The sequence below is a fragment of the Symphalangus syndactylus genome, chromosome 16 (genome assembly GCF_028878055.3).
Source record: "Symphalangus syndactylus isolate Jambi chromosome 16, NHGRI_mSymSyn1-v2.1_pri, whole genome shotgun sequence".
Taxonomy (NCBI): Eukaryota; Metazoa; Chordata; class Mammalia; order Primates; family Hylobatidae; genus Symphalangus; species Symphalangus syndactylus.
Window position 1 is genome coordinate 19,310,531 of NC_072438.2, and position 27,252 is coordinate 19,337,782.

Consider the following 27,252-nt stretch of genomic DNA (forward strand, 5'->3'; position numbering starts at 1 on the left):
CACAGTTTTTCTTCAAATGCTTAGATTCATAGAGAGAAAGAATTTTAATACTGTGAGTCACTGAGTTGGAATCCAGGATTTCTTTCTACAATTATTATCCCCTTTCCTCACTCCCACAATGTAAGATTAGCAAATTCAGACACTGATGAGGGTTAGATGTCATTTGCTCAGGTCATAGGTAACCAAGCCCAGAAATGTAGGAAGAAAATGAGGTCCCATCCCAAGGAACCCACTGTGTAAGGGGAAAGATGGATTTGGAAACAAACACTACCAATCCAATAAGATGAAAGAAACTGTGGAATAGACACTATTTCACCAACATTAAGGAGGTTGGGATGAGGAAATTTAGAATATGCTTCATGGAGAAGGCACCTGAGGAAAGTTCAGGGGTCTGGCGAGGACAAAAACAAAGTTCAACACTTTGAACTAATGTCCAGGCTAAAGTATGTAAATAGGGAAACAGAGAAATAAATGGATGGGGCAGAAAGATCAAAGCAATCGTGTTTAAATTATCTTGGGTTTGCATTCTGGGTTAGTTACATGCCTTTGAAAAAGCTATTTTTCACTCTGGGCCTAATTTCCTTATCTTGAAGAAAGGGACCACTGCCTGTTTTCTTAGGTGGAATTAAGTAAAATATTATAGAAAAATCATTTTAGCCCACCTGACATATGATAGACTCACAATAAATAATTGCTCAATAGTATTCACTCAATCAATAATAGCTCAATGATATTAACTTGAAAAGTGAAAGAAAAATATTAGTAATAACTTAGGTTTAACGACAACTATTTTTGTCTGCTTAAATAGTTGTCATAAGAAAGAAACAACATTCTGAAAATTGATGAGTAAGAAAGAAACATTCTCCAGTGAAAGCATAAAAATGCTCCTCTATTGATAGCTATGCAGAGACAGATGACAAAGAAAAAGCAGAATAAAAAGCATAAAGTGGCTGCTAATCTAGTGTTTTTAAAGGACAACTATCATAAGATAATTAGCCTTTGTGCTGCCTTTAGCAGAGAACCTTAAGAACTAAAGCAAGGAAAAGTAGCAGGTGATGACAATCTTAAACCAAACACATGGGTTCGTCTAAATGAATAGGGCCCAGCGGTCTATGTCACCAAATGACCCGATGACAATGCAGAGAGAGTGCTTCTGTGGAAATGTGTGCAGCTAAGGAGACTCGTCTGGGGATGAGAAGCCGGCAGGAGCAGGCTGCTCCAGTATGACTGAAAGTGTAAAAACATTCCTAGAACAGGTGCCTTCCTGGTTGGGGAAGGGCTGATGCACATAAGAACTCCCATGAGAGAGTTCAGGGAAGGACAGAGTGCAGGTAGCATTGACCTTACCCAGGGAACATTTTCTCAGGTCACTTTAAACCCTTCATGAGATGACAAAGGACAGCTGCCAATCTGAACTCAGGCAATCCGAACGAAAAGATCTGCCTCCACTCAAAGACTGGTAATTCTTTTTATCATAATGGTACTTTCACTTCCTAACGACCATGACCAAAGGCCCCTCCTTTCATCGCCTCTCACCACATAAATCTATATTTCACTCAGGGATGGAGGACTTATACTCTGGACTAGGCACGAGAGGTGTGAAGGGGCATGAAGGGGCCTGACCGGGGTTCTGTCCTGCTCTCTGGGAGCTGTCTCCTGAGGGATGCAGCCAAGTCAACGAGCAATGACCACAGCGCCACCTGCACAATGCGGAGAGCTCCAGGAGGACTGGAGAGGCGGTGCCTCGTTCAGGGTATGCCAGGTTAGGCTGAGATCAACACCTGCATCTCTGTCCCTCCTCCCTTTGGCTGTTTGTCCCACGAGGGTTGGTGGCAGGACACTGCTCATTCGAGTCTCTCAGAGAGGCAGAAAGAGCAGGTACTCTCTGTAGTAGTGCCAGTCACTAGGCTGGCGGGGAGGAGATCTGGCACAAAGCATGGGCTGGCTCTTAAAGCTTCAGGCCAGGTGACCACACCTCAGTTCCCCTCACTTTTGCATGGCCCTGTTGAACTCCAACTAGGAAGGAAAGCACGTCCCATCGAGTGCCTGGAAGAGAGAGATCCAAGGCAAAAGGCACACATGCTGTGATTTACTATGGAGAGGGAGCAGTGTATTGGGACAGAGCTAGACAGCCCTTAAAGAATGATACAGTCTGAACCTGATAAGAAAAGGGAAAACGTACAAAAGTTCTAGGCAGAGGAAACAGTATGTGTAGGGGTGTGAATGCTCACATTCCTGATTTATCTGGGAACAAAGGGTGGTCCTGAGGTCAGATTATGAGGTATGTATACAGAACAGAGACTGGCTAATGATAAGGCTTAATAAATTAGAATGTGAGAGCCATCCTGCAGAACTTAAATTATGGTACTACTTTTATTATTAAAAAAAAAAAAAAAAACCTGAAAGGAGAGCCAGCTTTCAAGCACCCACTATGTGTATTAAACACTCTAAGTTAATCAAATACATTATAATTAAAATAATCAGTAAATGCATTATCATATTTAATCCTGGCTATTCTATGAAATGGAGGGCGTTAGGTTCCACGGTTTTTCACTCCACAATTATTTCCTGGGTGACCACTGTCTGCCAGGCATTGGTTCAGATTAGAGACAGATTTTGGTGGGGGGGGTGGCTCTAGACAAAGTCCCCATCCTCCTACAATTTTATCTATTAGAACAAATTAAATGTTAATAAAGGAGTGTATGAAAAATACATAATTACAAATCATGGAAGAATACTTGAAGTTTAGGGAGATTATTCACCTGCCCAAGGTGATATTGTGATGAAGTGATGTGGCTGGGACTTGACCTCTTCTTGCATCTAAAAGTCCTGCACTTAAACATTAATATCATGAACAATGGAAATCCATGGAACATTCTGAATTACAAGACTGGGCAATAACCTGATTATATTTGTGTTTTACAAAGATTTCTCAGGTTAGCAAGAGAGATTAACATAGAGAAATATTGCAGATTGCAAATGGCTGTAAAAATGACAGAGCTAGGAAGAAAAAACAAAACAGAAGCCAGAAAGATATAAGATTTGTATTTTAGCTGAAGATGGCAGTAAAAGAGAAGCGATGAAGCTGAGCAGGATCAATCTCCAATTGTAATATACAAACAGAAGTGTAATTGTTGCCCAAAGGCAAGAGGGATCAATTCAGAGTTACCATATTCGATTCATTTTCCTCTTTCACTTCTTCAAATGTCTTTGTGCCTCAGTTTCCTGTTCTGTAATGATTTTGCCTGTGAGCCTGTGACCTAGTTTTTGGCCAAGGGCACACAAGGAGAAAATATTCTGGCATTTGAGAAAGATTTTCCTCTGTGATTAAAAGAGAGCCTCTCTCTTCCCAGCCCTTCTGCACCTTGCTCCCCTCCTACTTTAGAGCAGAGTAATGAGATCGGCTGCTTTGGGACACTGTGGCACTTTAGCCACCTGGAGGGGAGGATCGGCCAGAAGGCAGAGGTGGACTGGAAGGCAATAAGCAGCTAGATCTATGATGACATTTGTAATCTGCTTTTCAATCAAAATCAGGCTTACCAGCAAGAAAAATAATCATTGCTATTAAGTGCCACATTATAGACACTTAACTACATACCAAGCTCTCTAATGGGTGCTTTGCATACATTATGAAATGTGATTCACACAACAAAAGTCCATAAGGAAATATAATTCCATTTGACAGATAAGGTGACCAAGGTTCAATGATGCAAAGTCATTTCCCTGTCATCAAATGCTTCAAATACTACACTCCCTTTTGGATCGAGGGAATAGTCTCTCGTACCCAGAGCCACCATGGATTTCAAACTGCATGGCGAATGGAGCTCTGGCCCCAAGAATGATCCTGCATCACAGAATGACTGGTGACAATGTACTCATCACCCCAGAAATGATCAGTTCCCACGGTGCAGGCAGGTGGGGCTTAGGGAGAGGAGGAAGGCCAGGATACACCATGCAAACCATTAAAACCAAACCAAACCCTCACACAGTGAGAGGACCACCAGGGGCACCATGGCCTGTCCCTCCACAAGATGGCACTCAGGTCCCTTGCCTTCAGGTTTCATCTGCGATGTTGAGCTGTCACAGAAACAGACTGGGGAGAAAGCACATGGCTCGCTGCTCCTATCACGCTCCATACGCTTTCTAGTTGGAACACTACAGTTTCTATGTCTTTGCCTCAAGGTCATGAGGCATTGTGTTGGGGTCCTGAGAAGCTCTGCTGGGGCAGGGAGAGGGAGTGGCATGTACCACTCTCAGTGGCCTGGCTGCATTGGGGTTTACTCAGGGGCTGCTGAAGACCACCCTGTCTCAAAACGTCACTGGACTTCTATGCTCTTCAAATCCTTTTTTCTGCTTTTCATGATTTTTCTGTTCTCTTGTCTTGTATTCTCTTCCCTTCTCTCACCCTCTGTCCATCTCGTCTTATCTCCCCACTTCTCTTCCTCTCCTTGTACTTTTTCTGCATCTTCCCCTCACTGTTCCTTCCATATTTTGCTACATTGCTGCATCTCATTGGTTGGCCTAGAAAATGAATAACAGTGCTTACTTGAATTATACAAATTAAGACTAAAGAAACAAAGGGCAAAAGACTGAGACACTCTCCCATGAACATGATGCATAAAATTTAGTTTGTGACACCGCATGTTCTCACTTGTAAGTGGGAGTTGAACAATGAGAACACATGGATATGGGGAGGGGAAGAACACACACCGGGGCCTGCCAGAGGTTGGGGAGAGGGGAGGAGAGCATTATGACAAACAGCGAATGCATGCGGGGCTGGAAACCTAGATGAAGGGTTGATGGGTGGAGCAAACACCATGGCATACGTTTACCTATGTAACAAACCTACATGTTCTGCACTTGCATCCTGGAACTTAAAGTAAAATAAAATACAATAAAATTTAAAAAAAAAAGAAAAAGTAGGGGCCTTCCAGTAAGAAAACATATATGGTGGGGGCACATTTAACCCATTAAAAATATAATTTGAAAAAACAAATTAGTCTGTGGTCTTTGTGACAGGACATTGAGTTCGCAATCCAGAGGCCTTCCTTGCTTTCCCTCATCATTAATGGCACCCTTTAAAAAAAAATTCTGACCGTGAACCAGACACCGCATAAGTGCATGACATAACTTGTTAATTTAATGCACATGAAATACAATCTGTGCTATAATTTTAATTAAGCCTATTTTGCGGAGGTGGAGCCTGAGACGTTGAGCTATAAAGTAGCTCACCTCTTATGGCCTGGCTGATTCTAACCAGATCTCTCTGGCTGGTTAAGCCTTCACACTAATCATACTGCTGTTCTACCTTCTTTCTGTCCCATATTTCATGTAAACACCCTGCTAGTTAGCAGCTCAGGTTAAATGAGGAGTCACTGATATTACACGCAACAGGAACTGGTTATTTTGGCATGAGCAACACCTCACTATTGAAGAAAGCATGAAACTCTGCTTTGGAAAGACCACACGCAACAAAACTGTTGTTAATTTAGTTCCCCATCGGTCTATCACCTGAAATGGAAATGCAACATTTTCACAGCCCTCCTCAGAACAGCATGCTCCAGCAGTCGCAGGAGAGATCTCAGACTCAATTTATAATCTGTGTTCATCTTTTTGGGGGGAGCAAGTCTGAAAAGCTCTCTAACAGTTTTATTAGCTTTTATTGCAGGAGTAATTTCAGGTGTGAGTTTTCAAAGCACAAAGTATCCCTTCAGTGTACTCAGTGGAACGCTGTGTGAGGCTAGTCTTTCTAATTCCAGCCCTACAGTAACGAGCTTGGAGCAATGTTAGTATTTCATAAGGTTCTATCTTAGCGGAATGAACACTACCCTGGTGGCCTCACGGGGTTGAAATACCTTCTTCTTGAAGGGTGTCGAGAATAATCTGGCTTGTGCTTTGGTGACATAGGCAGGAATCGGCCTCACTTCTTCAATGCCCAGAGTTCTGTTTTGCTCTACACTTCATTTGGTCCTTTTAAGCAAAGAAATAAGCTTGCTTTGGTTTGATTGTTCTGTTGCTTAGCTCACCAAGGAAAACAGCCCTTCTCTTTCACCTTGGACCCTACTCCCTGCACAAGTCATTTCACCTTGAAGACTACACTGCTTTCTTTATCTTCCTATGGCACAAGAACTTTCAGAAAAGAATCTTTCAGAACTGCTACTAGGAGAATAGGGATGCTAATAAAATACAGGATGTCCAGTTAAATTGAAATTTTAGATAAACATGACACACTTCTTAATTTTTAGTATCTGAGACATACTATCCTAAAAAATTATTTGTTGTCTGCCTTAAACTCAAATTGAATTAGGTGTTCCGTATTTGTATTTGCTGAATCTGGCAAATCTACACAAGAAAAAACACATTGAGCGCTGTGCTAGGCACTACATATTGGCCATCTCCCTCAGTCCTCACTAGGGTATGGAGAAAAACTGAGGCCCAGAAAAATTGTCTATCACTCAGAGTGACACAACCAGTAAGAACCAGGCCAGAAATTCGAACATACATGACTCCCAAAGTCAAGCTCTTTCAACCACAAAAATAGCTCCAAAATCTAATCTCAGAAATCTGTAACCAACACCCTCCCCCACCTTCCTACCCAGGACACTGGAAGAGATCTGGTTTTAGAAGTAATTCAAGTAAAGTGCAAGCCAGTTTTCCAGAGGAGGCTCCCAGCCCACTCTCATTTCCTGCCACACAAGTATGTATTTTTCAGAACACAGCTAGGCAAGCATGCCTTTTCATTTCAGCTGCATCCGAAATCACCTTTCTCTCACTGTATTTTAACAGCTGATACAGAACTTTGATTTACCCTCCTAAACTAAAGAGTGAAGACATTTACATAAAACAACCTACTGCAGGATGTACAAGTACTTCATCTGCAGGAATTCTAGGGGAAATTCGACAAGGCATAAAATGCTGAAATAGAAGTTCTTGAGGGATGAAAGGAGATGTGAATGTTTCACATCTAAATGTATTTCTTTGCTTATAGAAAATGTGGGGTACTCAGTTCTCCAGGGATTTAACAAATCTCCACCTTGAGCCAACTGCTCACAGCAGGTAGAGAATCTTGTCCCTGGATCCAGAGTCTGCCACCTTTACTTTGGGCATCTCTAAGAAAAGTTTCTTCACTTCTGGACCTCAGTTTCCTTAAATAGCAAATGAAGATGGTAAGAGCTCCCCTGCAGCCCTCACAGGGCTGGGTACGAGAGATAAAGGAGGCAGTGGGTATTGTCACATTATGTGAAAGTAAGGAATTATCTACTACATTCTTTTCATGCCAGAGTGCTTTTGCACAAGCAGACCAGGATGTATTCAGCAAAGGGCTTATATTAATATGCCAGTTATTCAGCTGGACTGACCGTATTGGGAATCCCTAAAATAGACAAATCAGTTTTCAACAAAGGTTTGAGGGCTATGCAATTTTGACTACATCTTATCATTCTTCTTTGGCTGTTCTCACCACGTCTCTCTTTTCTTAAATATTTCTTCCACCATGAACCGTTTCCTAACTCCCCCAGACAGAAATGCAGCCTGTTTCTTCATTTCTGAGCAATACACTGTTCTAGAAACTGGAGCAAACGCACACTGCCAGGCCCCTGCTCTCCTGGAGCACATATTCTGGTGGGAGAGTGCGAGAAAGTAAGCAAATAAGCCAATCAAGTAACAAGGTGACTCCACAAAAACATACTTGCTACCCAATCATGTTACTGAAGAAATTATTACCATGAAAGAAAGAAATAAGGTGATGAAAGGGAAATATTCTTGGGATGGTCCATCTCATGACAGAGGCAGAGACTTGGTTATTTATCTGACCCCCATACTAAACTGTAAATTCATCAACAACAAGAACTATTTCTTAATCTCCTGCACAACTGCCTTGTGAACAACAATCAATAGCAAATGTAGGGGTAGATTTGGGAGAAGGTGTACCAGAGTCTCCAAGGGCACAAGCACACTTTACACTTGGAACACATTTTTTAGAAATACGTACTTTTCATAACGCAAAATGAAATTTTATAATAAAAATGTCATTGCCAGATAAAGAAATTAAAGCCTCAAAAAAATTTCCGTGGACGATGGGAGCAGGCTTAAAGTAAGTTAATAAGCACAGATGTAAACTGTGCCTGGAACAAAACAAATGATCAATTTAAAAGATGCTCAGGAGGCTGAGGCAGGAGAATCCCTTGAACCCAGGAGGCAGAGGTTGCAGTGAGCTGGGATCACGCCACTGAACTCCAGCCAGGGCAACAAGAGCGAGACGCCGTCAAAAAAAAAAAAAAAAAAGAAAAAAAAGGTGCTGAACGTCAGAGTTCTGAGTATGAAAACTCAACAATTAAGGCATCCTTACCACAGTCCTCAATCACTTTAGTTGCCTAATCATTTGAGATCATGTTTAATGTATTTCATGCTGGTCTATAATTTCCTTGCAGAGTAGTCCTTGATTGGTTTTGTTCATCAATGTACTCTAACATGTAATGCAATGCCAGGTATATGACAGACAATAAATGTGCTCAATAGTCAATTTTATTAAAATTGAGAGTATAGCTCAATATCCAAAACTACCCAACAGATGATAGTCCCAGGATACAATCAAACTCCCACATAGAAAATATTTTATGTTGGATAATGAAACTTAACTTTGGGTTATATTGAGCCAGAGACTGAACTGCAGGCTCCCTGGCTAATGGCTTAAGGTTGCTCCCCAGTATCCTGATGTTTCCTATCACTTTCCCCTAGTTTTTGTTTATTTTTTAATCCTTAGCACATCACTATCTAACTAGGAGAGATTCTGCTTATCTGTCTTGCGTTTTGTCTGTCTCCTCCGCTGGAAGATAAGCACAAGGGCGATGACTTCCAACTGTTTTGTTCCCTACTGTGTCACAGGTGAGCAGAACAATATGCGGTACATGGCTGGAACTCAATAAACATGTGTTAAAGGAGTAAACGTGATTGCTGTAACCGCTTGCAGTGATAGGAAGAAGGAACATCCCGAACAGAGGTTCACCCTGTAAACAGTAACTAACTAGAGCACTGTCTGCGCTCCATGTCCCTACACTCTTGCCTCGATATTCTGAATAACGTACCCTCCTGAATTTCATATTCCAAATTTCCCTCATATCTCTGGAAACCGGAGGCCATACATTGGAGGCCTGTGTGGCAGATATAAGGCTTGCACACAGAAATGTTTGGTTTGGCCCACATGGTGTTATTTAGGAATATTGAATTAGCTGCTGGCACTTGAAAGTGAGTAGATTTCACATAAAACTGTGAATTGACAGTCTATCTTGAAAAAAAAAAAAAAAAAAAAAAAAAAAAACAACCAGATCTGGCAAGACCAGACCTGAAGTCCCGCCTGCAGCCCCTGTGCTGGATCTGGGCTACAAGCCCCACTTAGCCAGGCACAGGGCCCAAGTCCTGTTCCACTCAAGCTGTTACTTGCCTGGCTGCTGAAGGCATTAGAGTTTGCGACCCCTGCTGGAAAACTACCAAAAAGCATGTATTAGAGAAAAAGAAAGATGCCCACTGGGATCTATTTCTGTTATGTTCAGACTATTGTTTGGAAGAATAATGTATTCATTTTTCTAGACCTCTTGTAGTAGCACATAACTATTGACAAACTACGGCCCAGTAGATATTATTCTAACGATCTGAAAAAGCTATAGACTTCATTTCCCATGGGTAGAGGAAGCTAAGGATGCTTCATACTGGAGACAGGTCTGAAGATGAATGAGGAGAGGCTGTACATCAGTGGGTTGCAATTCTGGCTAAGTCAGGGAGAAAGGGAATTCACTTGAAGACTATGGGTTGCCTCTAGGAATCTCTGAGAAGCCGAAAAGCCAGGATTGGAAAATGAGAAGGAACGAAAGGAACCCGGGCACCAGGGGCACGTCAAGATGGTGTTGCAGAAAAGGCACCTCTGGGACCACAGCTTGGGACATGCATACTGCTGCCGACGCCACTTGATCCATGACCCAAGGTGGTAAATAAACACTCCAGTGTCCCTGTGCCCTTTAGCTAGTCTTTGAAGATTCCAGGCGCCGGGTGGGATCATTCAACTAAGCCCTAGTTCAGGGCTTGGAGATATGGACAGGAGAAAGAGGCCCATCTCCCACCAAAAAAATCCTTCTATGAAGGGAGTGTTGTGTTCCCTAAATAGGATGTTTGGTTCCAACTGCTTAGAAGGGTTTTAAGTGAGTCTGAAGAGAGAGAGCACTACAAGCACAACTGTAGAGTGGAATAAGAACAGACAGGCCCGAATTCTAGTCTGGAATCCTTTGTACCTTTAGAAAATTAATTAAGTTTTCCGATCGGCAGATTCCAAATCCTTAAAATAGAAATGACGCCATCTGCTCTCCAAGGTTGCTGTGAAGATTCAGTCCAATCACTCATTCAATTATTCCAAATATACTTATTGAATGTCTAAGTGCCAGGCATGCACTGAGTTAGGTTCTGGAGACACGTTTGGAACAACACCTAAAATGCAATGGGGAGCCAGTGCATGATGCTGATAAAGATTTAGACAAGGGGGAGCCGGGTCATCTCATGACACTGGTCATGTTTTACTTTTCCCCAATGGAGTCACTCCCCATTTGTGACTTTTCTCCTTTTTTTTTTTTTTTTTTTTGATTAATTAACATCAGGGCCCTCTCTTCAAACAGATTTTCTTAAGACATGTAATGTGTATTATGTTAAAAGGAAAAACGCTCTAAAAATTAACTGTGATCCTGAAAACAAGAAAGGAATCATTCTGAGAAGCAGTGAGGCCTGGTGCTTGTAGCATTCAGGTGGAGTGATCACAAGAAGAGACTGGCCAATTAAAGGAAATCTCTCTCACTTAACGTTTAGCATATGTAATTTTCTCAGACATATGCAAACTAGGATTAAAATGAACATTAAAATAGATCTACGATAAAACTTAATATTTTTTTGTATTTTTTACCCTTTACAATTGCACAAGTGTTCTATAATCGGCAAAATGCACTTCGTATACATTTTCTCACTTTCTCATAATAATCTTTTCCTCACTGTTTTGCAGAGGAAGAAACTTAGGCTCAGGGAGGGAGAAATTGTTGCCCAAGGCCATGGGGCAAGCAGTTGGCTTTAAATCCAGCTAGCACTCTCTTGCCTTCTGTCGTAAGAAAAGAGCAGCCTCAATTGAAAGCACTAGGTCAAGTAGCCAGGTTGAGGGAACAAAACTGGGGAATAGCCCTGATCTTTTCCAACACTAGCTGGAAAGTTACTGCATTTCCCTGGAAGCTGCTAAAAAGTTACCACTCTCCTGCAACAACTGTCTCTAACACAGGGACCCAGGCTTAGATGCAGGCCCGGAAACCTGGTGCCTGGGCACTGACCCAGCCTACAGGCTCAATTTCATCAGGACACCCAATACATCTTACTGTGCCTTCCTCCAAATCTTAGCCCCCATAGACAGACATGATTTAGCAACCACGGTGGGATATGCCATCGTGGGTAGCTGCTATGTTCTCAGAAAGGCAGTGTGCATGGGTGAAGCAATTTACACCACCCAGGCCATCTTTCTAGCCCCTTTCTAGTCAACATCGAGTTTCAATTCAAGGCAAGAGAAGCTTCCATGTGGCTTTTCCCTTCAGAGCCGCCCCCCGCCCCAATCCTCGCAGGATTTTTCCAGTAAAATAATTTCTTATTTTAATAAGAAAAGTACATGCTCCAACTTTTAGGGGGACCCGGGGAGGGTTTGAGGCTTCATCCTAGGCATAACAGGAAAGTAAAGAACCCTTTGCTTTTTCCGATGCCAGCTCAAGGTGCCAATTTCTCACCAGCTTCTCAGAACAAAAATCTCCCATCTTAAAACTACAGAGCATTGTATACCCTGTGGCTTCACAGAGGATCCACAGTCTAGAAGCACAGCTTAATAAGCCTCACTAAGGAATCTTCATCTATGCTGCTGTTGTAATTAACTGCTTCCACTTAAGAGTGCTTAGTCATCAAGTTGTCCATCCCTGTCAAACTCAGCGGAAAGAGTTAGATGGGCTAACCGAAACCTGGAAAGACTCTTTTAGAAGCTGTTCTTTCTCTGCTTAGCGCTGGAGAAAACCTTATGTAACACAGTGGTCCATTTCAATATGTTATTTCTGCAATCCTGTGGGGGAAAATTTAAGCGCTGGATATACGAAGGGAAGGGTAAGGCAGGGATTTGCAGCCAAGCTCGTCTCCTGGAATTTCAGTAGGTAAGGCTTATTCTAATTGCACCCAGTGTTACCCAATATTACCAGGAATGCAGAAAGCAAGAAAAAAATCCGAACGTCAAAGGATGCGCTTTGCTTTAGAAATGCAGGGAGGCAGAAGTTGGGTTATTTCTCCCTCCTTTTTTTTTCTTTTTCTTTTCTTTTTTTTTAAGATGGAATTCCTGGAATTAACCTTTGGGTGGAAGCATTTCAACAAAATAAAATGAGATTTGCCTGCAAAGCGAGAACGCACGGGTGGGAATGAAGGATCCTGTCTGTGCCAGGCTGCTGCCTCAGCAGTCCTCAAGCACCCAGCGCCTGGGAGCGAGAGCGTGGGGACTCGTCTGGGGACCCTCTTCCCGGGCTACTGGCGGGAGGCGCAGCCGAGCTGGTGGTGGCGGGGTTTCCCTCCGGGGCTAGGGCTGAGGGAGGAGAAGAGGGCGGACTGGCTCCTTCGGTTCTCGGCCACCCTCCCCGCCACTCCTTGAGGCTGCTCCATGCTAACAGGAGACTGTTTCTGGGAGCGCAGCGCAAAGACAGTGGATTTGGAGTGGCCTCCCTAGAATCCCCCCAAAAGCATCTTGGCATAAGTTGTAGATAAAAATAGCTCATGATAACGTTGTGGGAAAGGGAGGAGCGAGACTCGCGCAAGGCGAGGCAAGGGTACCACTGGCTCTGCAAAGGAGGAGGAAGAGGGAGGATGCAACCCTTGGCCCAGGAGAGCGCCCTGAGTGTGCGAGGAATCGCTGGCTCCCAGGGGAGGGAAAGAGATGGAAGACCTATAGCGCCGGCACATAACTGCAGAGCCCAGCACACCCCATCCCGCGCCGGCACCCGGCTTTGGCTCCAGCTTCTTCTTCCCATCATCCGCCTACGTTCTGGGTCTGTCCTCCGCTTCCCGGGACAGGCTGGGGCCAGAAGGAGGAGCAGCGCGCGGTCCGCCCCCTGGCTGGTGGAGCGCACCTGGAGAGGTCAAGCTCCGCGAATAAGACCCTTCTTGGGAGCTGGGGGCTAGACGCTCCAACCGCGGGTTCGCGCCCCGCCATCTCTCACCTCCATCCGCTGCCACTGCCCAAGGGCCCGGAAATAGAAACCCACGACGGGAAAAAAAAATCAGTAAAAAGTAACAAGAAAAAAATCAAGACCCTCATGTAATTGGCATTGGGGATGAGAGGTTTATTGTCAGGGCTGTCACCTCAACCTCTCTCCTTGGGAGATGCCTATCTCCAACCAAATGCAAAGGCAAACCCGATCAAGGCTTCTCCACTCCCAAAGGCTGCCTCGGCCGAGTTACTTTTGTGGGCTGTGTCCTCGCCCCAGTTTCTGGCCCCAGGTGGTACCCACGCTCCGTTGAGTGCTGCGCTCTCGCTGCCCTGCAGGGTCCTATGGTGAAGCTGCGGTCGCGAAGCGGCCGGCAGAAGCGAACCTCCCGACTCTGCTGGGGGGAAAAACATCCGACCCAGTAAGAGTCAGAAATCTGGGTCCCTGTCCTTACAGATCAACCGATCCCTTGGGACTTCCAGAGCAGAGGTGCTAGGGCAGGAGGTGAAGAGGATGGGAAAATCCCCAGCCTCTTCTTCCTGGTTCCCTCTGCATCCACTCCACCTGCTCCAGCCCAGATTCTTCTTAGGTTTTGCACTTGCCCGAAGTCCAGAACGCCAGACGAAGGCGCCTCGGAGCCCTCCACGCCTGCGTCCTGCCACTCTCCCACCCCGCGCGCGCTGCACTCACCTGAGCCGCGCCTCCGTCCAGCCCGTCCGGCGCCCTAAATAGGCTCCTGGGCTGGGCCATGGGCAGCACTGCCGAGCACCCTCGGCGGGTGGAGCAAGTTTCTGGATGGCCCGGGGCAGGCGGGCGGGGAGAAGGCGCAGGCACCCACTGAGACTCGGCGGTCGTGGCGGCGACTCCTGGCTGCCAGCGAGCAGAGGACCTTGCAGGCGGGCGTTTTGGTGCTCAATCCCAAGGAGGGGAGGAGCGGGAGGAGGAGCAGGAGCAAAAGGAGGGGACGGAGGAGGCCGGGCCCGGAGGGAGAGCGCGTTGGGCAGAGGAGGACCGCGAGCGCCCACTGCTGCCCGGCCCGCTCGGGTGCGGCCCGGAGTCCGGCCCGATAGGTGCCTGGTGTTCCGCTCTGCACTCAGCCGCTCCGCACGGCCCCGCCTGGCACGCAGCTCCAGCCGCGGATCCGGGAGTAGTCGGTCCCGCCCACCCGGTGCGGCGGCCCCTGGGGTTTCAGTCCAAGGGGAGGGACCAGCGCTCCAAGAAGGTGAGGCTGCTGGGATGGGTGACTCCGCCGTCACTGCAAACCCGGGACGTCCCGTCTACTCCCTCACACCTGCTTGGTCTGAGCCCGAGCCTACCTCTTCCCTGAGTCGCCAGCTTGGCACTTGTACCCGGGACCTGTGCTCCTCCCACGTGCGTCTGCACCATGCGTGTTCCCTTCCTGGCAGGTGACCCACCTTAGGCGCTGGCGCTCCTTCCGCCCCCCGGGAAGCAGGAGGTGCCATCCTCTCCAATTCGCTCTGCAGCCGGACTGGGACCGGAGCGGCGGCCTGGGCCGGAATCCGCGTGAGGAGCCAGCTTCAAAGAGCGCCCTGTCGCCATTGAACACTCCTTTTCCTGTGGTTTCGCGTCGGAGAGCGGACGCCAATTTGCCAGGAGAGCGCGGAAAATTCAGCTTTTTTTTTTTTTTTTTTTTTTGCTGGTGCACTAGGATTGCAAACGTCAGCTCTGAAATAAAAAGTAGGGTCTTTCTGCCCCGCCCCTCTGTTCCGGCAGCTGGGAGCTTCTGTGGGAGAAAGGACCTGCACCCAATAACTCAATTTAAGATTTAAGGTTTTGAGGGGCGTGGGGTTGGAATCGCCTTGGAGAAACGGGCTTGCCTGCTTACCTGAGCCAAAGGAGGTTGCCCTGAAAGGCAGGTCAGCAATCATACGCCCCCCCAAAGCAAATGCACATCAAAGTAACTTCCTTTAAATGAGATTACTATAGTTTTCATGTCTTCCATATTAGTAAATAAATACTTGGAAGACTTCGAATTTGTGATTTACGTTTAAATATATTTCACCAACATTGTTTAATTTAAAAATATTCTCCCTTCTAAGAGAAGGTTCCTATAGGAAATTGGCCCTTTAACTCACACACAGATTACCCTCGGCACTTTGAAAAAACAACACAGTAACCAGTATTTTCTGTCTTTTTGATACAGCCAGAAGCACTCTGAAAGCTGAGACCTAAGTGTGCTTTTGGAAGATAAGCTTTTAGGAGTTGAATGACCTTGTCTACTTCTTTTATCAGAATAATGTTGGCATGTCTATTTTAGGTTAAAAAAATACAAATTCTAAAAAGTGACTTTAAAGCCCCACTTTGAAAGCCTTAGCATTTAAACTAACATTAGATTTAAAAGAAGTGCTTTTCTCCCCCATTATAGGAAGCTGTGTAAAATCATGTGTGAGGTTGTGAGGGTCAAATGGAAGTCTAAGGTAAAGCTCTGCCAATTACTGGTGTCTTTAAGCTTCCACCAGCAGCCAAGCACAGTGCAGATCATGAGTCCTTCAAAATACGGAGCGGTTTTGATGCTCTAAGTTGGTATGATCACTGTTTCTAAAAAGTTCAAAATGCTTTGGTGCCATAGTATGAATTTCATTACCCATTGTGAGACACAAAGGGGGTTGGCAATGATTCTGTTTGCACCCTGGAAGCCAAAGGCAGGTTTCCCACCTGCTTAGTTCCCTACCACAAGACCTTGAAAGAAACTGGAACCCCAGGTCTCCAGCCCAGAGTTGTTGTTAGAAGTTTCCATTTGCAGGAAATGACTGCAGGCACATGTGGGAAGTGACAGGAATTTGAGGACTGACATTTTAGTTTTCCTCATTTCTTTTTAAATCTGAGCAATTGTTCATTGATCAATAATCAATGTTCTTACATTCAGATGAATAAAAATACCAACTGGCTATTTTGTTCTTACTTAGCTTTATGTGTGTGTCCAGGTATTTGCCACTGCTCCTAAATAGCTCTCCCTGAAGTCTTCTGGTCATGAGTTAGGTTTCCTATCCAGAAGCTCATATAGTGTCAGAGCTTAGCTCTCCTATGACAACGCAATCACATTATTGAAACATCCATTTAGGGATCTGTCTTCCCTGATAGATTATAAATGCCTTGAGCTTGGGTATCGTGATTTAATGATGAATCCTCCATGATATCTGAATCCCAGAATCCTGCAATCCTGCATAGTATCTGAAACATACTATGCTCTTAAAAAAAAAAATTTTGTAAATGGAACTTCCCTCAAGGAGTCAGGGTTTAAGTCAAACATGTTTCCCTTTCAAAGCCTTGGGCGTGAGAATAGAGGCTCTTAGAAGACACAGTAGTAGTTGACTGTCGAAGTGGCTGTCAGTCATAGATGTGTGGCCCAAGACTCTTTTTCTCAGTGCCAACAACTGAAAAATGAGAGGCTTTTAGTGGAAGATCTCTGTACTGCTAATATTTTCAGATCTCAAAGTCTTTTTTGAGCACCTAGTGTGTGTACAACGCTATGCCAGTTACTAAGAGAGAGATGAAAAATTAAGACATCTCCATTGCCCTAAGGGAGAATAAAATCTTATCTCAAGGAAAAACAAGGCAAACGCTCATAGCCTACCTTTACAGACACTCACAGACATCAGTTAACACAGTTGTAAACTGTTCTGAAGAAGATAAAGGCTCAAGGAGTGACAAGGCGTGAAATAGAAACAAAAGCAACTGACCTATGAGTTTGGGCAATAATCAGTAATAATACCAACTAAAGTGTATCTAAGGCTTATAGTGCCAGGTACTATGCAAAATGAATCATATGAGCTGCACCTTTTGTTCATTTTACAAATGGGGAAATGGAGGTTTAGAAGAGTTTAGTGACTCGTTCAAGGTGACATACTAATAAGTGATAGGGCTGATATTCAAATAGTTCTCACCTGACTCCAAAGTGCGTCTTCTCAACCAATCTTAGAGATTATTAGCCCAGACTTCCCTATTTTATAATTGAGGGAGTTCATTAGAGCACTAGAGGAGGAAGCTACCCTTCCAGTAAAAACTAGACTCCTAGTCCAGTGCTCTATGTAATTAAGTAATATGCTTATATTTGCTATTTTTGTGGTTTTTCTCTTTCCCCCAAAATATGTAGTAGGAGACAGGAGGTCAGGAAAAGGGGAGAGAGAGAAAAAGAGAGAAGTTGCTTCTTTTGAAGATGTCCAGAATCCACAGTAGTCTACCTGCTCAGACTCAATGGGGTTTTATTTGTAACCCCCGTCTAGTGGGCAACCCTGTGTAGCCTTTCTTCCCATCATGGCTGTTTGAATGTTTCAGGTTAATAGCATGAATATTAAAGACTCCAGTGGGATTCTTTATCCGCAAAGGAAATTGGGATCAGGTTAAAAATCCAATTTTAATAAACTTTCCAAGTCCTGATTTAGATGATGTACTAATGGCTCTTACTGCTGAATCACCTTAAAAGTCAAATGTATTTTTAAAAGGAAGCTTGTTGGGTATTGTTTAATTGTGCATTGTGCATTCCTGTCTTAATAGAAAAAGATCATCTGTAAAACTTATGAGAGCAGATAGGAAATGCCACTATCCACAGAGCCAGTTGGGTAGAGGGAAGGGCGTTGGGTTTGAAAGATAATTTTCACTCGTTTGACCAAAACAAAGAGAGCATGATTGCACTGTGTGAAAATGATATCCTCAAATAACTCCACTAATTTGATTGTGCTGAGGTCTAGAATTGTTTCTATTGCTTTTGATTTGCTAATTAGCTAGAGCAGTCTGCTAGTGAGAGGGGAAATGAGGGTCACAGCCATAAAACATGGAGGATTGTTGTTCCTTCCAACTCAGCTCACCCATCTCATGCCTCCCCAACCAGCCCGTCCCAACTCCCAATTTTGTCTCTGTGTATGTAACAACAATCCATCCATCTATGACAAATTGAGTGATTCTTTTCTGAAAACAGGATTGTTAAGATTATCTACTTTATGACACCAAATTTGACACATCTTGGCATATGTGGTTATGAGGTCCAGTTATGACTTTTATGATGTTTTCCTTTATGAATCCCGCTCCCTGCCTTGCCAAGTTAAAATTATATTTTATGATTGCATTAGTATAAAGGTGAATATATTTTCTTCTTTATTTAAATATCTTCTTTAATCTAAAAGTTTATCTTTTTCTGATTTTTAAAAGAAATTAAATCATTTTTGGGAAGCCCTCAAGGTACCATGAGCTCTGGGCAGTGTGCCTAAGACTTCTAATGGAGAATTTGGCGCTGTGCAGATGATATTGCAGAGGAGGAATGCTTAGTTAATTTAGGTAAAGTATGCACAGTAAATACAATTTCATAAAAAAGCTTATAGTCTATGGTGTTAGATAAACAACTACAGACAAATAGAATATTGCTTTTATTTGTTATCCTGTGTTAAACTGTGGCCAAAATTACACACATCAGTGTTACAAAAATTGCAGTATTGCAGGCTTGAAGTGGTCCCCTTGTTCAAATTACTAGCCGCTGCTGAATGCTGGAATACCTTCAGGGCAATGGAAAATTGTGGCACTCTCTTTGATTTTAGATTTTGGGACCAAAGCTGGCTGATCTTTTGATGAGTAGGTCTTAATGATTTGCTCTTTTAGGCCTTATTCAAGGATACTGCCAACCTCACACTCTTCAGAAAAAAAAAAGTTTTCTCTCCTGGCAAGGCCATCAGTTCAGTTGAATCAATATGTATTAGGTACCTCCCATATAGCAGCCTCTGTGCTAGGTACGTGGGTAGAGATTTATTAAGAAGAATGAAATTCAATCCCTTACTTAGGAGCTCACAGATGTGCATTAACAGAAAAATTACAATTCAATCTAATCATTCTCATGAGTCCCTAGTTCTGTTTGTAATAGGAAGGTCCAAGGAGCATTTGAACTGTGACTCTCAGACCCTTACCTCTTACTCTGAACTCTCAACTTCAATCAGCACATGCTGTTTCTAGCAGCTCTCTTCCGTCTTGGAGTCCCCACTGAAGTCCTCTAGAGTATGTCCCTATTGTCCCTGAAAACTGATGGTGCTGGCTTTTCCTTTCAAAGCCTTGATTTAATTCTAGATTTAAAATAGCACTAATGTCACAAGAAGTCTCTTAGACAATGGTGGAGTTCTCTTTCCACAGACTTTGGAATACTGTTCTTTTGGAAATATTTACAATGACACTTATAAGAGCTGGCTATATATATATTAACCTGCTTTGTGGTGGAAATAAATATTTTGTAGAATGCTTTGAAGCTTAGGCAATTAGTTCTTTTTAAGAAAAATTAATTTAATTTTCTTTTAGGTTCCAGGATACATGTGCAGGATGTGACGTGCAGGTTTGTCATGTAGGTAAACATGTGCCATGGTGGTTTGCTGCACCTGTCGACCCATCACCTAGGTATTAAGCCCCACATGCATTAACTATTTTTCCTGATGTTCTCCCTCCCTCCACCCCCTTGACAGGCCGCAGTGTGTGTTGTTCCCCTCTCTGTGTCCATGTGTTCTCATTGTTCAGCTCCCGCTTATAAGTGAGAACATGTGACGTTTGGCTTTCTGTTCCTGTGTTAGTTTGTTGAGGTTAATGGCTTCCAGCTCCAACCATGTCTCTGCAAATGACATGATCTCGCTCCCTTTTATGGCTGCGTAGTATTCCATGGTGTATATGTACCAGTAATTAGTTCTTAAATTTTTTTTAAAAAGCTTTCGTATTTAAAATAATCAAGTTAGGATATTTCAATATATGCACCACAATGATTATTGTAAAGTAAGTTCTGTAAACTAATGAAAAATAACTATTTTGTGCAATCTTAGAAAAATCTATTAGATGATATGGGAAACAAGAAAGAGAAATGAAGAGGCAAATAAAAACATGGCATTTATTGAGTAGCTGTATGCTGGGAAATTTGAATATTCTCCTTTCCTTTCCCCTAATTTTACGTAGAGAGAAGTAACTTCTTAAAAGTTGTATGTTCCAGCTTGCAACTAGCCGTGTTGGATTTAGAAACAGGTCAAAGTCAAGTTCCATGCTTTCTTCCTGTCTCATGATAGAATTCTCTCCTTCCATTCTCTACCTGCACATACATACTTCATAAAACTAGAAAGAGGACTCCACTATATTTTACATCATTTCTTCAAATGAAGAAGATATCTGAGTTCTTAATGCCTTCAACATGTACTTACATTCCAGGAATTTAGCTATCCATAAGGTATTTAAATCCTATATTCATGATATTGTTTTAATTGCCCTGAGTCAACTAATTGACAAAGGAAAATGCTATGCTTAAAAGCTCAGTTCTCAGTGTAATTATTTTTCTCTCCCCACATATAATCATCCTTTAAATATAAAAGCTGTTATAGAGATGCAGTTTCCAGCAAACTTCATCTCACATTGAAGCCCTTGACTTTATGTGGTGTTTCAGATCACCTTTTTTGTCGAGGGTCACACATTCATTCCAGCATCACTTAACTCTTTAGCTCTTAGTCTCCATCCAGCACTAGGGTAGACCCTGGAGATGCAAAAGCAAGCTAGAGACAGTACCCTTATTCTCATGGAGCTAAACATTAGAGAGGTATTGGTGTATTCTTTGGAGTATATAATGCCCTTTCCAGCTCTGGAGTCTGCCTGCCTTTATGTATTCACCTCTTCCTGGAATCCACTTTGAGTTGGCAGAAACAGTCTGCCTGCCTCAGGAGATAGAGGGACTTATTTATTGATAAATCGGGGAAGTATGGCTATAAATGCTTTCATCAGCTGTCCTTCCTCTTGGGAATGAGATGCATGCAGGGAGCATTTAGCCTGCGAGGCTTCTCTGCTGCTCCTCAGCGATGCTTCCCTGTAGGGGAGAGATCTACCTGGGTCTGGGTGCCTAGTTCTGGGGTTCAGCTAGTGGGTATCTTGGCTCTGTCACAGTTATACCCTCCATCATGGCCTCTATTGGTAATAAAGGAGATACTTAGCTCTCATCTCTCTTAGTCTTTGTTGCATGAGCAGGGAAGAGGGGTGTCATTCATCATGGCTGATTTAAAGCTACAAAACTGATGAGCTTTCTGTATCCCTTTCTTTCTGGCTCCTAATTCACTTATCCTTTGCCCATAATTAGCACTCATTATGCACTGTCCTGTTCTTTAATTGTTACCATGGCTATGGCTTTTTCTTGATGTTTTGGTGAGTCTATCGTGTTTATAGCTTACATCTTTTAGGCCCTACTTATAAGTAGAAAGAGAACAGGAAGTGAGCTACCCCGAAATAGACATGCAGTCAATATCACAAACCCCAAGAGGGCAAGTTCTGGAGCCAGCAGATTCCAGCTCTGCAATATTAGCTCTATAACTTCACCCACATTACTTAACCTCAGTTTCTTCCTCTGGAAAATGGGGAAAATAATGACACCCTTCTCATATTATCACACATAAAGTTCCTGACATAGAGTACCCACTGAATGCATGTGTGCTGTTATTACAAAAAGGAATTAAATCGGATGGTTTTACCTTCCTTAGAAAGAATTAATACAGAAAAAAAAAAAAAGGTCCTCAACTCTCTTAAGTATTCTGAATGAATGACCTCTGTATTGTGACTCTTTAAGGCAGCAGTCTCCAACCTCTTTAGCACCAGAGACTGGTTTCGAGGAAGACAATTTTTCCACAGAACCGGGTGGGGTGGAGGATGGTTTTGGGATGATTCAAGCCCATTACGTTTACCATTACATTCTCATAAAGGAGCGCACAAGCTTGCATGCACGGTTCACAGTTGGGTTGTGGCTCCTATGAGAATCTAATGCCGCTGCTGATCTGACAGGAAGCAGAGCTCAGGCAGCCAGTGCTGGCTTGCCTTGCCTCCTGCTGTTCTGCCCAGGTCCTGACAGACCACGGAGCAGTACTGGTCCACAACCCAGGGGCTGGGGACACCTGCTTTAAGGGAACAGTTCTTGAGAACAAGCAACATCTGCTCCAGAGGCCATCGATGCTTGAAGATCATAGTGAAAGAAGAACGTTCTCAAAGAACAAGATTTTTGGGTCAGATATTGCTATGTTTGAATCTCTTTCCTTCAAATCCACTTACATATCCTCCCTGAACCTCATTTTTTAAATAAAATAATACAATGATATTTACATATAATACAATATTTTGAGATTTAGGTTAAATGGTGCAGTTGAAAGCCACTAATAGTATATGGCATATGGCATATTGTACATCAATATATTGTATTTTATATCAATATATGTTGTATTCAATATTGTTCATTATTCATTGTTCATTATTCAATATGTATTCACATTGTACATCAATATATGTTGAATAACTGAATCCAGGGAATATTCCTTCTGCAACTGATTTCAAATAGTGCCATTACCCAGAGCTGTGGATGTTGCCTGAGTCGACTTGTACTTACCTGCAAAGCAAGTGACCTTGGACGGGCAGAGCAAGAGGAAGAGGCCCTCCATGGAAAACTAAACAACTGGTCCATTTTTGTTTGAATAATCAAGTCTGGGAGATGTTCCTTGTGCAGAGCACATTATTTTATTTCTATATAGGATAGCTGTACCCCATTCACGGAGTGACATGCCATTCATACTGCAGCAGTAGGAAAGTCCCCATGGTTTCTCTTTCATCATTCACATAATATATATATTTTTTATTATACTTTAAGTTTTAGGGTACATGTGCACAATGTACAGGTTTGTTACATATGTATACATGTGCCATGTTGGTGTGCTGCACCCATTAACTCGTCATTTACATTAGGTATATCTCCTAATGCTATCCCTCCCCGCTCCCCCTACTCCACAACAGGCCCCCATGTGTGATGTTCCCCTTCCTGTGTCTAAGTGTTCTTATTGTTCAATTCCCACCTACGAGCGAGAACACATCATTCACTTTTGATGTTGGCAGAATAGTGGCCCCCACAAAGACATACACATCCGGATCCCCAGAACCTATGAATATGTTACTTTACATGGTTTTATGGATTGATCTGTATGCTGCCAAAATGAATATGTTGAAGTTGTGGCCCACAATACCACAAAATGTGACTAAATTTGGAGATAGGTCTTTTCAGATGTAATCAATTGAAGATGAGGTTATTAGGGTAGATGCTAATTTAATGTAACTTGTGTTCTCATAAAAAGGAAAAATCTGGACACAGAGATAAGGACAGAGGAAACATGATGTGAAGACAGGGGCAGAAGTCAGCCATCTACAAGCCAAAGGGAGAGACGTGGAAGAGATTCACCCTCACAGCCCTCAGATGGAAGCAACTCCACTAACACTTTGCTCTTGGACTTCTAGCTTCCAGAACTGAGAGACAATATCTTTCTGTTGCTTAAGTCACCCAGTCTGTGATACTGTGTTTATGGTAGCCCTAGCAAACAAATACAGTCCCACGAAGATTTGGCTGTTGCTTTGCAAGAGAATGTATAATTCCTGGTTATTCCTACAAATAAGGGCATTGACTTTATAAAGCTACAAGTATACCCCAGTATTCTGTTTCTGGTTTTGTTTACTTTCATATATGCTACCTTTTCAAGGTGAAATCATAGTGCATTTTAAATGATGTTTTAAAGAGCAATTATACTCATCATATGTACTTCAAATAATACTGATTTCTCAGGTGAAGTAATGGTAGCATGAGCGTATTAGTTAATTTTTTCTGAATAACTAGTTACCTCCAAAGTTCATGCCTTCGAGCAACGCATATTCATTACTTCACAGCTTCTTTGGGTCAGGAGACTTGGCATAGCTTAGCTGAGTCCTCTGGCTCCTGGCGTCCCAGGCTGTAATCAAGGTGGTGGCCAGGACTGCAGTCATGTCAGGGCTCGCCAGGGAAGGATCTGCCTCCAAGCTAACTAGCGTGGCTTTTGGCAGACTGTATTTCTATGCCGGTTGTTGGACTGAGTTTCTTGCTGGCTGTTCCAGAGGTTCCCTTAGCATCTTGTCGTGTGGCCTGTTCATAGGTCAGTTCATATTGGCTTCATCAAAGTGAGCAGGTAAGATAGCAAAAGAGAATGCCCAAGATAGAAGCCACAGTCTTTTTGTAATCTAATCTTAGAAGTGACAGCCTGTTATATTTGCTATATTCTGTTTGTTAGAAACAAGTTTCTAGGGCCGGATGTGGTGGCTCACGTCTGTAATCCCAGCATTTTGGGAGGCCGAGACAGGCAGATCACCTGAGGTCAGGAGTTGGAGACCAGCCTGGCCAACATGGCAAAACCCTGTCTGTACTGAAAATACAAAGCCGAGTGTGGTGGTGCAGGCCTGTAATCCCAGCTACTCGGGAGGCTAAGGCAGGAGAAACACTTGAACCTGGGTGGTGGAGGTTGGGGTGAGCCAAGATTGTGCCACTGCACTCCAGCCTGGGTGACAGAGTGAGACTCCATCTCAAACAAACAAACAAACAAACAAAAAACCAAATTACTAGGTTCAGCTCATTTTCAAGGGAAGAGTTTACTCAAGAGAATGAATACCAGGAGGTTGAGATCACTGGAGGCCAGTTTAGAGTCTGCCTACCAATAGGAGCAAAGCCATCAGTGTCAGTCAGTGACATCAACATCATGTAGACTGCTTGGCCAACAATAATGCTAAAATGACATCAATCTTGAGATCATCCTCATTTCATAAATATTAAAATGTAAAAAAAGTCATTTTAAAGTAAAGAAAATACGTTATTTTTTAACATCTGAAACAGCACCCTGAAGTCATGTTTTAGAACATTTTCTCATCATTTTTTGTGTGACTTTTATATTATCTTTTATATTATATGTTATAATAGGGAATAAAGAAAGTAAAATAACTCCAAATCAAATTTTGAGCACGTACCAATTATTAAATCATTTAAACAGTCAGGAAATGGATACTACTGTGTTCTAGAAGTGGGTACCAACTCTCAAAATGTTTGACATACTCATGGAAATAACATGGCTTTAATGGAAGGGCTTAGGGAGTTCTGCTTCTAGCTGGCTGATCGGAAAAGGGGAAGCCTCAGAAAGGAAGTGGGATCTGTACATGCACCCAGGAAGCACAGCTTTAGTGTCAATGGAGAAGTTTCGAATAGCAAAATTCTCCACTGAACTTGCTGAAAGCAGGAGGGGAGAAAGAAGCATTTGCAGGCCCAGATGATACCTAAGAGAGGACTGTGCATTGCCTTTCAACCTCCACATGTCAGTACTCAAGGGTTAAGCTGAATTTTTAAAATTTACTTTTGCATTTATTTCATTGTATATTACTACCAGTTCACTATAGTTAATTGGGAAATTTACCAAAATTAGAAATAATAATATTCCTCTTTCCCCAAAGTCACCACTATCCTGAATTTTAAAACTAGAGCTTACTTTTGCAATCTTTGACACTTTATTTCACTACCGTCATATAGCATCCTTCTGTGTCTCAGTCCTTTTTTTGACGTTGTTATGAAGTTCATCCATGTTTTTGCCTGGGCTAAGGCTCATTTTTATTGCTGAATAATGTCATATTGTATGAATGTACTAAATATTCTTAGTCATCCTTCTGTTGAGGGTATTTGTGCTGTTTCCAGTTAGGACTTTCACAAATCATGGTTTCATGAACATTCTTTGCAATGGTTAATATCAGGTGTCAACTTGATTAGATTGAGGGATGCCTAGGTGGCTGGTCATTGTTTCTGGGTGTGTCTGTGAGGGTGTTGCCAGAGGAGATTGACATTTGAGTCAGTGGACTGGGAGAGGAAGATCTCATGTTCCTCAATGTGGGTGGGAACCATCCAATCCACTGCCCCCAGTCCTCTCTAAGACAAAAACAAAGCAGGTAGAAGAATGTGGGATAAGTTGCCTTGCTGAGTCTTCTGGCTTTCATCTTTCTCGTGTGCTGGATGGTTTTTGCCCTTGGACATCAAACTCCAGACTCTTCTGCCGTTGGACTCTCGGACTTACAGCAATGGTTTTGCTGGGGGATTTTGGGCCTTTGGCCACAGACTGAAAACTGCCCTGGCAGCTTCTTTGGTTTTGAGGCTTTTGGACTCAGACTGAGCCACTATTGGCTTCTTTTTTCCCCAGTTTGCAGAAGTCATATCGTGGACTTTGCCTTGTGATCATGTGAGCCAATTCTTCCTAATAAACTCTCTTTCATATATACATATATCCTATTAGCGCTGTTCCTCCAGAGAACCCTGACTAATATACTTATAGATATGCTTTTTGGTACACGATTTCAAGCATATGTTTGGTGTAAACCTAAGAGTGAGATTGTCTCATCACAGGACTTTCAAATGCTCAACTTGAGTGGTTAATGTTGAACTGCTTTCCAAAGAAGTGAGGCCGACTCATACCCTACCAGGCGTGTTTCTCTGCTTTTTTTCAAAGATGTTGGTAGTATCAGTCTTGGCAATATTAGCCATTTTGTTGAGTAGTTAGTAGTGTGTCATTTTGGTTTTCACTGGATTTTGTGATGACAAATGAACACTTTTACTTAGCTATACTTTCAGTTTAGTTTACTTGTAATTAGTTACAGTGTTTAATGGCTATTCAGATCTCTTCTTTCATGAAGTGCCTATTCTTGTCTTTTGCCTATTATTTCCTGTTGGCTTGTTTGTAATTTTGTTACTGATTTCTAGAAAGTCTCTATATATTTGGGATAAGTGGCTGTGACTCAGTTTTTTAACGTATAAAATAGAAATAATAATGCTCCCCACATATGATATTGTTATGAGGAGTGTATCAGTTAATACACAGAAAAGCTTCAAGTCAACTGTGGCACAGAGTAAGTGCTCAGTGTTATTGTGATTAGCCGAAAGTACACTGCTAGCAACTGTGGACACAGAAATCCAAAGGGGTCTTCTAACTTCCATTTAACACATTTTGCCTTGCACAACAACTTTACCAATTCAGAAGTTCTGAAACTCACTATACTCGCCCCTAATTGTGCCCCAGTACTAGCTTTAGTGAGAAGTACTGTGATAATTTTGTTACAATCCCAACATTATTTTTTAAAATTGTATTTTTCCTTGGAGAAGAAGGCAGTTTTTTCAAGCTGAAAATTAATAGAGAAG

General features: G+C 42.8%; 1 protein-coding gene across 1 annotated transcript; it reads right to left on the bottom strand.

Moving 5' to 3' along the window:
- Window positions 1-13,353: 13,353 nt before the first annotated feature.
- LOC129464603 (basic proline-rich protein-like) lies at window positions 13,354-15,853 on the bottom strand. The gene is made up of 4 exons (XM_063619470.1): window positions 15,764-15,853; window positions 14,660-14,752; window positions 13,935-14,521; window positions 13,354-13,641 (listed from the first exon to the last, which is right to left on the bottom strand). The coding sequence occupies exons 1-4, from the start codon at window positions 15,851-15,853 to the stop codon at window positions 13,587-13,589; spliced, it is 825 nt and encodes a 274-aa protein (XP_063475540.1). The 3' UTR covers window positions 13,354-13,586.
- Window positions 15,854-27,252: the final 11,399 nt, after the last annotated feature.